The following is a 15663-nucleotide window of genomic DNA, read 5'->3' on the forward strand; positions in this document are numbered from 1 at the left end:
GGAACAATTCATAGCCCTGGTTCTGGGCCTGGGTGGTAGCTGGCTAGGTCAGCTTGCTAGCTTGCCGTCATCATTACTACACAGATGAGCTCTCCAGCACTGCCTAGGCTAGCTCACCCAATGAAGCCAACAGTAAGGTGCAGGGCCAGTTCTCCTGCTCTCAGGTCCAGGTCCTTCTCATTCATATCATCAGGGCCAGCTCTACTGTTTTGCTCAGGCAAGGTACAGGGCTCTTTCCTGATTGCTGTTGGGGGCATACGAGGGGTGGGGTGGGGTCAGCTCTTCTGCTCTCACGCTGTCAGGGATGGCTCACCTGACTCCGACAACAGGCTTAGCTCTAGTGTGGTCCCCAGGTGGGGTGCAGGGCCCGCTCTCTTGTATGCTGTTGATGGTGTAGGGCAGGGCTAATTCTCTCACCCAGGGCCAGCTCTCTCCTGCCATAGGTAGCAAGGGGTGGAGGAGGGAGGGCTTCTTTCCCTCACCCATGCCACTACATGGCAGATGAGGTGGGACGGGATCAGCTCACCTGTCTCATGCCCTCAGGGTTGGCTCACTTGTGTCTTTGTCCCCAACCACAAGATCAGCTCTAGTGTGCTTCCCAGGTGAGGTACACACCTATGTTGAGGTGTGGGGCTATCCTTCTCAAGTGCAGGGGCGAGCTCTCTCCTCAGGAGTAGGGCCAGCTCATCTGCTGCAGTATCCAGTGAGGGGCAGTGCCAGCCATCCCAGGGCCAGTGAAGGGTGGGGCCAACTCAACACAGCTTCTAATGACCCCTGTGCTAACACAGGCCATGGACATCACTGCAGACCCCAGCTGCAGCAGGTTGGGCCCAGACACCTCCAAGTCCCCTCAGATCAGCACAGGCCTGACAGCAGCATGGCTCCTGGGCATCAACATGGTCCCTGGTGGTTAGTCAGATCCCAGGCATCTGCAGAGCCCTTGGTGGCAACTAGAGCCACACAGACATTACCCCAGACCCCATCCTTCACAGGGCCATGGACTCAGACATGGTCCTGGGCAGCAGCCCAGACCCAGACGTCTCCATGGCTCCAGGTGGCATCACTGGACACCCAGATAAGCATGGCCCTGGGTGCAGCATGGTCCTCGGACACGACACGGTCCAAGGTGGCTGACCAGACCCCGGTCATCCGAATGGCCCTCAGTGAAACAGGAGCCCCACATATCAATTCAGACCCTGGCTCTATAGGGTCATGGACCCAGACATGGGTCCCTCTGCAGCAGCCCTGGCCTGGATGACACCTGGTCCCGGGTAACAGCACAGGCCCCTTAGATCAGGATGTTCCTGGTGGCAACATGGCCCTTAGATGCCCTCATGGGCACAGGTTGCGGCCCAGACCTGTGGGCCATGGATATCAGTCTTGGCTGTGGTAGGACCACAGACCTAGGCATGGTTCTAGGCAACAGCCCGGACCTGGATGTCACCATGGTCCCAGCTGGCAGCTTAGGACATCCATACCTGCATAGCTCCCACAGCAGCATGGCCCTTGGACACCAGCATAGCCCCAGTGGCAGTCTAGACCTTCAGCATTGGCATGGTGTTAGATGGTGTCAGGAGGCACAGACATCAAAGCAGACCCTGGATAGGGGAGGCCACGGGCTTAGACATGGCCCTCAGCCTCAGCCCTGATCTGAGTGATACTATGGCCCCAGTTGACAGCACTGGCCACCCAAATCAGTGTGGCATCAGCAGCAGCACAGCCCTGGGTCACCAATATGGTCACAGGTTGTGGTCTAGACCCTGAGTGAGCATCCACACCATGGGCCTTGGTGACATTATGGGCCAGGGCATCAACACAGACCCCAGCCGAGGTAAGAGCACAGACCCAGACATAGTCCTCGGCAGCAGCCTGGGCCAGATTGTCACTATGGCCCCGTGTGACTGTGCAGGCCACTCAGCCTGGCCTGGCCCCTGTGGCAGTACTGCCCTTGGACACCAGCATGGCCCCAGGTGGTGGCCCAGACCACAGGTCCCTGTATGGCCCCCAGTGACTACAGGAACAACAGACATCAGCACAGGCCCTGGGTCAAGACCTGGCCCTTGGTCATAGCCCAGGCCCAGACATCTGCCTGGACTCTTGTGGCGAGCTGACCATTCATGTCAGCCCGTTCCTCACCACCCTCACCTCTCCAGATCCACCTCTTCTCAGCCCATGAACCATTCTGCCTCTCCCTCTTCCACCTCCCCACCCTGTATTCTCTCACCATAGTGATGACCATCTCCCAGTGCCAGGGCTCTTGGTTGGGTCACAGGTGACACTTGGTTGAGTCCTGCCTGCCCCAGTCATAAAGGATGATGTGAAGCTGTTGCCTTTCCTCCCGTGCCCAGAAATAGAGACCTCAGGCAGCACTTGGTATGATGGTACCTAGTTCAGGCCTGGGTTGGGCCTGTGGCTCCTGGTTGATTGTGACCCTCACAAGTATTAGTGCTATTTTACCTATGGTTTAACTTTTCTGGTTTCTTGATTCAAGAAAACAGCGATATTTTCATTTGGATGTCTTGCCACCATCTTTAGAACTGAGTTACAGCCTTGAAATTCAGTTCAGTTTTAGGGTATTAGATAATGAAGTCTGCTTAGGTTTTACTTGATAAACGTATGTGTGGTAGATTTTAAATGGTCCTGGCTTGTTAAAAATCGATTTACAACAAAAGACAGGAGGGTAATTAGTATGAAATAAAGACTACAAAGTGAGGTTCTATAATGTGTTTTAAAAACAGGTACAGCACATTCTTGAGTTTGTGGTGTATTTTCCTTTGAAGCTGTTGATTGATATGGGTGATAGGTTGACATAAGCAGAGGACTCCTGGCTCTTGTGTTTGCTGTTTGCTGTTGGTGTGTTTAATGAGTAGAGGTTTTGTGATTTCAGAAAACATCAGGCAGTTTTGTTTTTAGTAGTAATTTAAAGTGTAAGGAATATGTCCCCACAAGGCCTGAGGTGGTTCCTACCTCCATGTGAAAGGGTTTGGTTTTTACTGCTCATCATGGAGATGGACAGCTATAGTGTGACCATGGATCACATCTGCCTTAGGGGTGTCTTCTTCCTTGAGAGTCTGCAGAGGACCTGACACTGCTAATAAGTAACCCTGCAAGCTGCAGGCTTTCATTGGCTACTCCAGAACTACCTTCCACCTACCTTCGTATGGACATTGGAGCATTCGTGTGAGACAGTGTGTTACAACTTAAGACTGGCAGCTCTGAGGTGAAGGTCCCTTCCCTCCTGGCCTTGCAGGTCCAGTGACCTAGGCTTGATCTCCAGAGTCCATAAACTGTGGAAGGAGAGGAGAGCACCAGTTCCGCAGTTCTGTGGAGTTGTTCTCTGTCTGCACATTGCATGTCCATATCCACCAACCCTGCAATGATGACTAAAGTGTCTCTGTCTCTGTGTGTGTGTGTGTGTGTGTGTGTGTGTGTGTGTGTTTAAGGGACTCTCAGAAAAGCAGACCAAGTTGCCTAGGATCATGCAACCAGCCTTACAAAGCTGTAGTGTAGTTTTCCTCAGAGAAGCTCAACGCACTTAAAAAATCTCCTAGTGATTTTAGTCATAAAATATTATAATTAAGGCATAACTAGCTGCCTATTTTTGCCTTTCCCTGTGAATTGTCTTTAAAACATCCTGAGTTTTTGACATTAATGGCACAGTGATGGGGCCCTCGGAGGAGAGCGTGAGTGACAGAGCATCACATTAACTCCAGCGTGGTGGAGAATATGGGCATCAGTTCTAGAGCTCAGGCCATTGACCCCAGAAACACCTTTAGTTGAAGTGACTCTCAGGGTTGCTTGTGCTGAAGTTAGTCAGGAGAGCCCTTACTGCAGAGGGCTAAAAAAAAATGAATATCAAGAGGCTTATAAACAGTTCTTTCTCTGGGTCCTCAAGGGGTGAACCAAAGGGGACACAGATATGCTCCACAGTGAACAGGTAGATGGTAAACAGGATGCCTGCTCTGTGATGTTCAGCACAGATCCATGCATCAGTGGTTGCTGCACAGTTAAATGGTTGTTGGTGATTTCTGGTGTACCCTTCAGGTGCTATGTGAACTAGGAACGAACACTGTGTTTTTAATAAACTCTTCTCCCCAGACTTGTTAATAGTTAGCAAAATTACTTGAATTGTATTTCTTCTTCCTATCCCCAGATCAGATTCAAATTGTTAGGAAAATTAAATTTAGACAAATATCTAAATTTAGACAAATAACTAGAAAATTGGGAGTTGACCATGAAGGCATGTTTATGTTATACCTGTTTAAGAATGGATCCTTCATAGAATGAAGTTCCATGTATAGAGGATTACATGGAGCATTCATTTGTGGAACATGAAAAAGATTTTCATACACAGAGTATGAAAAGGCAGACAGGTGTAGAGACTGAACATGTGTGTGTTTAAACACTAAAGCTGCAGTACTTTTCTACTTTTAACCAACCCCCCCCCCCCTTATGGGGAGACTCTGTCTTACCGTATAGCCCTCAATGACTGGAACTCATTATGTAGGTTGGCCTCCTACTCACAGGGATCTGCCTGCTTTACCCTCTTTGAGTACTGGGACTAAAGGTGTGTGCCACCATGTCAGGCTGTTTTAATCTATTTTAGTTGTTTTTATAATGTTCAGAAGAAGCTAGTCACCGTGCCAGCCACCCAGTAGGCACCGTCTTCATTTGGGTGGAGGCTGGTGCTCTGGGGAGACTTCACAGTGTTCCTTGCTCTTGCCACAGTCTTCATCACTGTCCCCCCCCCCCAAGTAAGCATTTTACTGCATTCTGATGGTGTTGGATGAGTTTTCAAGTCATCCATCTTTCTTAAAAGTGTCATTTGTTCATTTCCTAGTCTACTGCCCATGTTTTAATTTCTCCCTCTAATTATGGGTGATCCTTTCTGATGTTTTCTTCAAATAGATCTTAACTGTTTCCACTCACATAGAGACCTAGGGAAGACTGAACTGCTCTGCCATGGTCGCAGTGTTGACCAATGTTGACCCAGCTGCTGTATGTGCAGATCCATGTACTGCGCTTACTAAAGCTCAGCTAGGGTTAGGAACAGGCAAGACTGAGCCCCTTCCTGGGAGAGCAGGCGGAGGGAAACAGATGTGAAGGAGCTCTGACAAGAGCACGGCCCTGTGCGTCCCTCCTCCTTGGAAAGGTGCTCGGTGGTTAACAATGGCCACTCCATACTCACAACTCGCATAAGGAGGAGACATACTTCTGCCAGAGGACCGCAGTAGGAGGAAGGACTCTGGGTTCTAGTCTCCTTGTCTCCCTGAGCTGAGAAACAAGGAACACATTCTCTTTGGCTTTCTTATGTCCCTGTCTTCATTTTTTCCATCTAGTACTTCTTAGCTGAGTCTTGTAAGCTGCAGCTTCTATGGCACACATGTTTGCTGCCCCTCACATCGCTCTCCCCAGTTATTGTTGGTAACTAATAGCCTGTGTGCTTCCTGCTGGAGAGTAGAGCAGTCTGTGAAATGTATGCATTTGCATGGAAACTTCACTGGGCTCGGACAACTGAGATGAGCTAGTTTGTGCGTATTTGTGCCTGGAGATCTGTGACTGGGAATTTTAGGCTGTTACATTCTTTGTTTTTAAAATAAAAATGTCCGTAGCAAGGGGAAGGGCACCTTGAGAGCATCACTTGTTTCTTTGGAGATGGCCACAGACCTGGCTGGTGTTTCCTAGAGGCTGTCAGATGCTCTTGGACTTGGTCTTCTAGGGCTTGACTTGAGCAGAGAATTGGTCTGTGGTTTTGCCTCTGAAGATTTTTGTTGTCTTTTTTGTTGAAATAGCTCTCTTGGTCTCCAGTCAGTGTTTAGACTATTAGTAAATTATCAGTCCAATACATCCAGCTGATTTGCCTTCCTGTTTCTAAATTGGAAGTGAGAAGCAGCTAATTAACTGAATTTTAACCTAGCATATCTGAACACTTTAAAAATATGTGTAGTATATATACTGATGTCCTTTGAAACAAACCTATTTTTCAAGACCTTTTTCTATGTTGAATTAAAAGCAAACTGTATCCCATGTGTATTTTGTAAGTTGCTCCTGTGTGTCATACAGTATCTTGGTTTCATTTATAAATGCAAATAAAGGTACCTGTGAGACATGGTGTAGACTGTTACAGAATCAGAGATTGGCACAGCCACTTGGGAAGCTTCTCATTTCGAAGGGAACCCACACCCGCACACCCAAAGCCTAAGAATGCTGACAAATGCTCAGAAGAGAGGCCAGCAGCTTGCTGTTTGGGATTTTGTGTGTTGCCATATGAACCACGTGCCGTCCTTACACACTGTTAAGCTAGGCTGGCTTCATTTTATTTTGCTAACTGATAATCTTTAGACCACGGGCCCTGTCTCCCTAGATGGCATGTGCTGTCAGAAAAGTTAGGTAGGAGCTCCCGGGCTGGTGTGAGGATGAATGTGACCCACCACTTTCCCTGGTGCACAGGTGTTCCTTTCCTTGGCTGAATGCTGTCTGATTTTCATTCTTTGTAATTCACCTGTATGGAGATTAAGAAAGCTCATTTTTATTAAGTAAGCTTCAAAACAGAATGAATATGCTAGGCTCTTCGGTAGGAAATACTGGCTAGCTCCCTTTATAATGAGCATTTAAAAAGTACCCTCTAAAATCTGGAAACTGCTTTCTGTCCTATATGGAATATAGAACAGTGCTGAAATATTCCTCCTTAATTTTGGTCTGAACGAACAAAAGTGTCTGTGTTTATCCCTGCCTAATGCATCACAAGTCTGCTGACACACTAACCTTGGAGTCTTGGCTGCCGTTAATCAGGCCTGTGAACCGGCAGGAAAGACGTACCTAACGCACTCCATCAGTGCACTTGCATATGGAAGCTCTCACAGGGGAGCTGCCCGTGCCAGCTGAGGGTTACCTGCCCACTGCAGTTATTGTATGTAATTATCGAGCCAATCTGTTCAGCCCAGCAGGGTTTAGATGGTAATCATGAAGCAACACTTTGGAAAAGAAAGATGTAAGGCATTCTCCCCTTCCCTCATCAGCTGTGTGAAGTTGAAGCCAGTCTCATGGCTCTGTTTGAGAAGCAATACCTTCTTATACAGATCTCTTAAGTGGATGCCATGGCAAGTTCCTTAAGGTTTAATCGTGTTGTTTCTGTGTGTGAGAGCCTTTTTCGTCAGGTACAGACTAGGTTCCTCTGAGTTCTGACCTTGAACAACCACCTTATACATGCCTGAAAACAGTGGGGTTGATGGTGACGCGCCTACAGCGGTTCTAAGCACTGGACAGGAAACATGGTAGCTTGCACAGGTCGGCTTTGCTATCGAGGGCAGAACCTGTGGTTACCAGTAGAAAGAATGCTGTGCTGTCAGTGAATATTATCTTCTGCAGCGGACACAAAATGGCCTGCAGCAAGGAACACTCAGAGATGAAGTTGAACTTAATTGCTAGACAGTGTAAGTGAGGACGTCCTGATGCATCATGGTGTGGAGTCTGGGACGTGTCAGATGCATTCCTAAATGATCCAGAATTACTTCAGGGAACTTAGAGAGGCTTTGAATTGGAATTCGGACTGCTACACATTTAACTTTGGACCTAACATAGGATAAGGCTACATGAAAAATATGTTTTATATTTATTGTCAACATCCCTCTATAAATACACCTATAGAGAAGTGTTAGCTCATTAAATGACTCAGCTCCGAGCTGGATTAGCTCAGTCTTGTAGAGTGTTTGTGAAGAGTGGAAGGCCAAGGAGTACAAGCACACTCTCTAGATGCCACAGCCAAGAGCGTGGAAGAGGGAGAATTTGAACGGCTTCCGGACAGTCTGGAGAACTTTGTGTGAATAAGGTCGCTCACAGCAATGTTTATGGACTCAAATATTTGCTAAGAAGCATTCTAAAGAAAAACTGGTTCATGGACAGAATTTGACACCAAATTTAGATTGCAGGTGTGAGGTGAGGTGTGTATCTTTCTGTTTCTCAGGCTCACAGCCTCTGCATCTTCCTCTATCCATGTTACACAGAATGAGTATCACTGGCCTGTGAAGGCGGCAGCAAGTTGGTAAACATTTCATGTCCTGAAAGAGTTTCTTCTTGATGAAGCGGGACTTAGTGGTAGACTAAAGCATGGGAAGGTAGAGGAGGTGGAAGAAAAGACCCTCCACCCAGGGCCTGGAGCTGGAGGCCTCGTGCTCCTGTTCCTTCCGTAGGTACTTCTGTATGTTTGAGACTCTCACACTTACATATGTTAATTTATGTATATATGTGTATGTGAGCACCAGACTACATCTCTCTCTCTCTTTCAACTTTCTTTCATATGTAAGAGGCGGAAGAAAGACGTGGAAGAAAGCACGGTGTGTAGTGTGGAAGACATGGAGTGCTCAGATACCCAGGTGGAGGAGGCCATACAGACTCGTAAGTGAGGAACCTTGCTTAATCCTTTCTTAATACAGCCCCACGTTGCACTTCCTCCCACACGGCAGACTAACCGTGTGAGTCATAATGTTTCGATCTGATTATGAACTATGTTGTGGGTGGGATTTGTGTTGCATAGTATGTATTGGAGTGTTTTCCATACACACTGTGTCGCTTACTCTCCACTGCAGTCACCACTGGACTTGGGAGGTAGAGACCGGAAATGCCTGTCAGGCCCACAGCTTTCCATCCCCTTACACCAAGCCACAAAGTTCATGGCGTGCTCAAACTGCAGTCCACTTCTGCTGCTCACCCCAGCCAGTTAGGAGATGAGGGAGTCAAGCTTGGAAGCTTCACTGTTTAAAGCACTTGATACAAAAGCAAAGATTTGAAGTCACCAGAGGCCAGTGCTGAAGGCACGCCTGTAAAGCCACAGTTAGAAATGGTGTCAGCAAAGGCAGCATGTGTACAGGCCAGCTAAGCCTGGACTTTCTGTGTGTTGGTGTCCCCATGGCGCTTTCCTGGACTGAGTGCTTTATGAAGATTTCTTTCTTCTTTCTCAGCATTTTGTTTATTATTTGTTGGTCCTTGGGCATTTCTTAATTTTTGATGAATAGCCTTGTTTTGGGAAAAAAATGTTATGGTAGCATAAATGCCCCGTTGACCTAGGCCAGCACCGTATTTTGACAATGGCTCTGGTAGATGTTAGAAAGCAACTTGTGAAAGACAGCCACCTTTATCCTGATTTTTAATTAGCATTTTCTCCTCTATAGTACGGATCCAACATGGTTGGGTTCATCTGCATTTACTCAGAGAGTCCAGGGGATACAGGAGTGTGTCCATTCACTACGGAGGGAGGCCAGCGCTCTGCAGTAGTTCACTTTCTTCTAATGCTGCCGTCTCCCATCTGCTACTGTTTGTTTTTACTGCCTCCTTCCCTGTCTTGTTCATTTTGTTACTAGGAAGTGAGGAGTCCCAAGGAGCAGTACATGGAAGCATGTCTGAGCCAGAGGCGAGCTGCAGCAGCTCTGACAGTGAGTGGGAATGAACCAAGTAGCTCTGATGAAGACATTCTGTCTTACCTTTGAACACACCCTCCAGCTGGAAAGCAGCCTTGTCATTGCAGTTGAAGCAATCCCGTGTTGTAGCAGGCCAGACCAGGAGTTGGTCCAGGCAGGTCCCGGTGTGCTTTAGTCAGATGGGCTCTCTTAGCTGCCCGGGGGTCGTTGGCAGCTTGCATGCTGCTTGATGAACACAGAGGTCATCGATTTGAGAGTGTGTGACTCCAAAGTCTGCATTTAACTGTGAACCCTTCTTGGTGCTGGCAGTTTTGGTATAAGACTGTAGTAACTGTAACTGGCAGTCTTTGGAGAAGGTGCCACTGAGCTTACGTGGGACTCCTGATTTAAGGACTGCTCGGATTGCTTTGCTGTCATGTTTTTTTTGTTTTTCTTTTTAAGACAGGGTTTTTCTATGTCACAGCCCTAGACCAGGCTGGCCTAGAACTCAGAGATCCGCTTGCCTCTGCCTCCTGATTAAAGGCGTGTACAACCATGCCTGGCTCTATGACTTTTTAAGAATAATCAGATTCCTCTATATTTATGCAGACTCAGAATTACTTTGCTTTTTTTTTTTTTTTCTCCTTCTTTGAGAGGGTCTTACTATGTATCCCTGGCAGGCCTGTAACTCTAACTAGCCTTGGGTGACCTTGAACTCAGAGATCCACTTGTCTCTGTCCCACTAACCACAGTTGGGATTAAAAGAGTATACCACTCTGCCCAACATTTGCCTACATTTTGTTTTGTTTTGTTTTCTTGTTGTACGCCATTCCCCCCCCAGAGTACAAGGTACAAGGGTAGTTATTTTACTGTCAGAATATTCATAGGGAGAAGTATTGCCGGAGGGGGTTGGTAAATGTTATTGATTCTAGAGAGGGCAAAAATGGAAGGAAAAAAAAAAAAAGAAAGAAAAAATAAAATAGGCCAAGGGTCATGTAAATGTATACATTTATATTTATCAGTTTAAGTCACTTGATGGAGAGGGCATATTGCTGCCTTTTGAGTTTTTAATATTTTGAGAAATATAAATTCCATGAATTTTGTGGTTTGGGGCTTTAGTATTTTGTGTCATAAATGTGTTTCAAGAATGACTGCCTTTAACGGCAGCTTTAGAAATGTCAGTTTCTTCATTAACAATTTTATTTTCAAACACAATTTATGGTTTACAATGTGGTAAGAGACTTTTCTCACCGTGTGCTCTTTTAGAATGCTGTGCCTTGCAAAATGGGAGCAACTTTCCTTTAATATCTATTTAGACCATTTTAAAACCGTGTGTAATTTTCTTGATACACCTAAACTCATTTTGAATAGTTGGGGGTCTATTGTGTGGGAACACACTCTGAAAGCTTTCTGTGTGTTATTGTGCAGGCTGTGAGAGAAAGAGAGGGTGACGGGTGGTGCCTAGGAAGAACAGGGGCCTCTAATCCTTTTATTTTTATGCAAGGCATAATTTTTACCAATTGAGAAAATTTGGTTATTTGCTGCAAGTAATTTTTCCCCTTACGAAATGATAAGCCTTAAAAACCATGTATATTCTCGTATTTTAAAACCATGCCAATATTTCAGAAGTGTACTAAAAATTAGTTGATGTGGCCATGATCCTTATGGCTTGTGTGCTTGTCCCTGTTGGACATTGGGGACCGGTATTCTGAGGGGATTTAGTTGTGAAGTACCGGGGGCTGGGACAATACCAAACAGTCAGGGACCAGATGTCTCCAGGAAAACCCTACTGAGGCTCCCCACGCTCACCTAGTTATAAAACGGCAGAAGGGTTTCCCCAAACTCATGTATTTTATTTTTCAACTATCAGATTTGACACGTTGGTTTTATGATTGGATCTGTTGCCAGCAGTGCTGTGTTGTGAACACGGTTGTATTTTAAAGAGACATGAGTGTAGCAGAACTGATCTGAACTGCCCTGTGCAGCAGAGGCTCCTGGGTGACGGTCGGTTCTGAGGCTTCAGATTCCAGGAGGCAGCAACATTCTGAATTGCAGCAAGAAATGCTAAGTCTAGACCACAGAGGTATATAAGCAGCGATATTTAGCTTAAGAATGAATTGTCAAGTTAGGACGTTTGTAAGAGAGCATTGCTTGAATACAGCCTGGCAGTTACCTCAGTGTCTACCATGTGTCTTCCGACTCAAGCTCATCAGAAGTGAGCTGCTTGGTGGTGTTGGTTTTGAGATGGCTGTCAGGACAGCCTCACAGTTACAGCATTTTTCGTTTTCTTTAAAATTCTAGAAATAAAAACCTCAAAATATACCATGGAATTTTTTTTTTCAATATCAAAGCTTTTCATTTCATCCTGGTTCAGTCTTTTTAGCTTATTTTATTAGTGTAGGTTAATTGTTGATGATCAGGTTTGTTGTGGTTCTCGTGTTTGTTCACCACACTCCCACGTATGCCTTTCCTCTTCCCACCTACTCCCTCTTCCACTTCCATGTTTTCATTTGTTTACTTACCTGGTTAGCTAGTCACTACCCAGGGAGTTTCATTAGGGTTCCTACAGGGTTGTCCTGGTTGAGGAGTTACTTAGAGGAGCAGGGGTCCTTACCACCACCGTAGCAACCATTACTGCCTGTGTATACTCAGAGGGGCTGGGCTTTGTGAGTCCCTCTAGCTACCACTACATTACAGTTATGAATCACCCAGAGTGTTAGTCAGCCATCGTGTCCCGGCTGTGTGAGTGGTGGGATGGTGCTCACAAAAGTCTTACTAAGGTTTGCTGTGACTGAACTGAACGACAGTTGAACAGGAACTAACCGAAAAAATTTAAATTTAAAACTGGTTTTCCAGCTAAGTCACTAAAACCGCCCATAATCAGAATACCTTTAGAAACTATAATTACTGGTGTGGGATTAGAGATTTTGTCTCAGATTCAAAGAAAATTCTGTTCTTTTCCAAAAAAGAAGTTTAACTATTGACTTCCAGGATGCCCTCATTCCAATGTTGTGGTCATTCTGGCCCAGAGAGCTTGAGGCTGGGGAAGAACACAGGCCAGTGCTGGGCAGCGTGTTCAGGCTGGGAGAAGAACCTCTGGGAGGTGGATAGGAACCGTCCTGGGCCTTAGAGCAGGATTCGCTGTGGGTGCCAGCAGAGGGACTGTCCTGTTAGCACAGCTCAGTGTCTTCCTCCGTGAGCATGGGGAGTAGGTTGTGAAAGGCAACTCCTAACGCAACCCCTCTTCCTTTGTGTCCAGTGTAACCCAGGGCATCCCCCAGGAAGGGCAGACTCGGAAGTGCATGTTTCAGATTGTATAACGCACACATGGTGGGGAGAAATCCTGGGATGGATTTACTGGTGGCCAAGACAGAAAGTAAACTGACAATTCCTAGACTTCCTTCCCAGCTACAGTTAGGCCCTTGTTGAGCTCATCTCCACGGAGATCAGTCAGTGAGACACGAAGAACAGATGTGTGTTTCTGACCCCTTGCTTTTGTGAGGTGACGATTACTGATGTGACTTTCTCTGATTCCTTTTCAAGGTTCAAGAACCAGAAAGAAAGCCCAGAAGTAAATGAGATGCCAGGAACCGACTTTTCTGCCTCTTCATTTGACCTTTTTCTCCTTTTCTATTGTGTGTTTTATTTTCATGTGAGTCTTGTGGGGTTGTAGTAATAATTAAATGGCTATTTTTTTGAAAAACAAACTTTATTAAAATGGATGTTTTGTGTACTATATTGAAGGGTAATCTCTAAAATCCTCGAGTCTTTAGTCGTTGCAGCCTGTATGGTTTCGGGGCTTGGGAGAGTGCGGCTCTGCCTGCCATGCACTCCTCAGAGTGGGTGGAGTGCTTGGCAGGCTCCTTGCTTTTTTTTTTTTTTTTTTTATAGAGGGAATGGCTGATTCTACATAGTTTATTTAATGATTGTCTTTTTAAATCGAATATTCTTCTTTTTTTTTCATCACAGGCAATTTATTTTGTTCTATTCATTCACAGTTAATACAGAAAATACTTGGAAACATTTCCATATAATGTTTGACACAGAAATCATCAAATAGAAGTATACAATGTTGACAGGAGGCAGTACATTTATAATTTATAACCCCAAATGTATTTATAAATTAGAAATGGAAAGATCTACAAATGAAATTATGAAGGTTCACCAAAGTCATTTAATCTGTCAGTTTCTCATTCATTTTTATGTCTTAATAATATTCTATTGTATGAATAAGCCACATTTTATTTCTCTCCAGTATTTGATAGCTATTTGAGTTGTTTTAACTTTTTTACTATTAGCAACACACTACTGTAAACCTTCATGTACATGTTTCATAGGTGCACATTTTCAGTAGTTTGAGGATATATTCCTAAGGGTAGAATTGTTGAGTAACAGAGTAACAATGTTTTGCATTTTGACCAACCACCAAACTGTTTTGCCAAAGTGGCACACCATTTTACAATCTCACCAAATCCTTGTTTTTAAGGCTCTGATTTTTGTACAAAAGCATTCAATCATTCTGTCAGACCAAACCAGGAAAAGTAAGCTATAGTTCAGAGCTGTTCTATTCCATTTACTATGCAAAGCCATTCTTGGCGTTTGCAACTCTCAGCCCTTTTGAGTATTCTTGCAGTGTTCACCTTTTCCTCCACCACTTTTTTTTTCTTCTTTTTTTCTGGTTTATTTCTATATATTACAAATGTATAAAAAATCCTCCATCAACGCTGCTGATAGCAGCGGGCTCCTTGCTTTTAAGGAAGTGCAGAACTTCAAATAAAGGTCTCTTTTGCTCGATGTAAACATGCAGTTTGTTATGATAATAAAGTATGGTCTACATGGATTCTGTTATTTTCCACAAGCATTAATTGAATACCTGCTGTATGCACTAAGAAAGAGTGCAGTAAATACAATGTATCTGTGAGAAACACACACATTTTAAAGTCAGATTCTGTAAGAATAGTATGGAAGATAAATGATAGGAGAACAGTGGACAGTGGTCAGTCACCCAGTGGTGGCAGGACCAAAGATGATAAGCCCTTCAAGGAAGTCCTGTGAGCAGGGTGTACAGGACCTCCCAGTTCTGGTCTGAATAGTTATGGTGCCCATAGAATCATGTGTTTGAATGCTTGGCCCATAGGGAGTGGCATTGTTAGGATGTGTGGCCTTGTTGGAAAAGTGTGTGTGTGTGGAGGTGGGCTTTGAGGTCTCAGATGCTCAAGCTACGTCCAGTGTGGGAAACAGATTCCCGCTGCTGCCTGCAGATCAAGATGTAGAACTCTCAGCTTTTCTCCAGCGCCGTGTCTGCCTGCACGCTGCCATGAAGATGATGGGCTGTACCTCTGAAACTGTAAGCCAGCCTCAGTTAAATGTTTCCTTTATAAGAGTTGCTATGGTCATGGTGTCTCTTCACAACAATAAAACCCTAACTAAGACACTCTCCCACTTAGATTGTTTTTCTTACAAGTTTCATTTTTGTGGAAATAATTTGTAAAACAAACCAAGTTCTCTAGAAGTTTTTGAGGATTTGTTTTTCTGGTTTTCTGAGTCTGACTTACATAGCCCATTTGTCCTCAAACTCCTGACCTGCCTCAAACTCTACCCCCTCAAAGGCTAGGAATATTGGTGTGCGCCTGCCCTACAGTAGTTGCAGAGAATACAGTCATGTACCTCACACTAGCTACAGGAGTTACAGCTGTGCACCTCACACTAGCTGCAGGGTTACAGCTGTGCAGTCCACGCTAGCTGCAGGGTTACAGCTGTGCACCTTATACTAGCTTCAGGGTTACAGCTGTATACCCCATGCTAGCTGCAGGGTTAAAGCTGTGCAGCCCACGCTAGCTGCAGGGTTACAGCTGTGCACCTTACACTAGCTTCAGGGTTACAGCTGTATACCCCATGCTAGCTGCAGGGTTAAAGCTGTGCAGCCCACGCTAGCTGCAGGGTTACAGCTGTGCAGTCCACGCTAGCTGCAGGGTTACAGCTGTGTACCTTATACTAGCTTCAGGGTTACAGCTGTATACCCCATGCTAGCTGCAGGGTTACAGCTGTGCAGCCCATGCTAGCTGCAAGAGTTACAGCTGTGTACCCCACGATAGCTGCAGGGGTTACAGCTGTGCAGCCCACGATAGCTGCAGGGTTACAGCTGTGCACCTTACACTAGCTTCAGGGTTACAGCTGTATACCCCATGCTAGCTGCAGGGTTAAAGCTGTGCAGCCCACGCTAGCTGCAGGGTTACAGCTGTGCAGCCCATGCTAGCTGCAAGAGTTACAG

At 45.6% G+C, this 15663-nt stretch overlaps 1 protein-coding gene across 8 annotated transcripts in view; it reads left to right on the top strand.

The window, feature by feature from the left end:
- Vrk1 (VRK serine/threonine kinase 1) overlaps positions 1-14826 on the top strand; it is a 79175-nt gene extending 64349 nt beyond the window's left edge. For 3 of the 8 annotated variants that reach the window (XM_076551344.1, XM_076551339.1, XM_076551342.1), the window contains exons 13-15: positions 8304-8394; positions 9357-9428; positions 12936-13099. In XM_076551344.1, coding sequence (XP_076407459.1) covers positions 8304-8394; positions 9357-9428; positions 12936-12967 — 195 coding nt within the window. In that variant the 3' untranslated portion in view covers positions 12968-13099. Of the gene's footprint in view, positions 1-8303; positions 8395-9356; positions 9429-12935 lie in introns of all 8 variants that reach the window. The other 5 variants (XM_006971702.3, XM_016005899.3, XM_076551343.1 and 2 more) reach the window with 3 other exon arrangements.
- The last annotated feature ends 837 nt before the right edge of the window (positions 14827-15663 follow it).

This window comes from Peromyscus maniculatus, chromosome 14, assembly GCF_049852395.1.
Source record: "Peromyscus maniculatus bairdii isolate BWxNUB_F1_BW_parent chromosome 14, HU_Pman_BW_mat_3.1, whole genome shotgun sequence".
In the NCBI taxonomy this organism is placed as follows: Eukaryota; Metazoa; Chordata; class Mammalia; order Rodentia; family Cricetidae; genus Peromyscus; species Peromyscus maniculatus.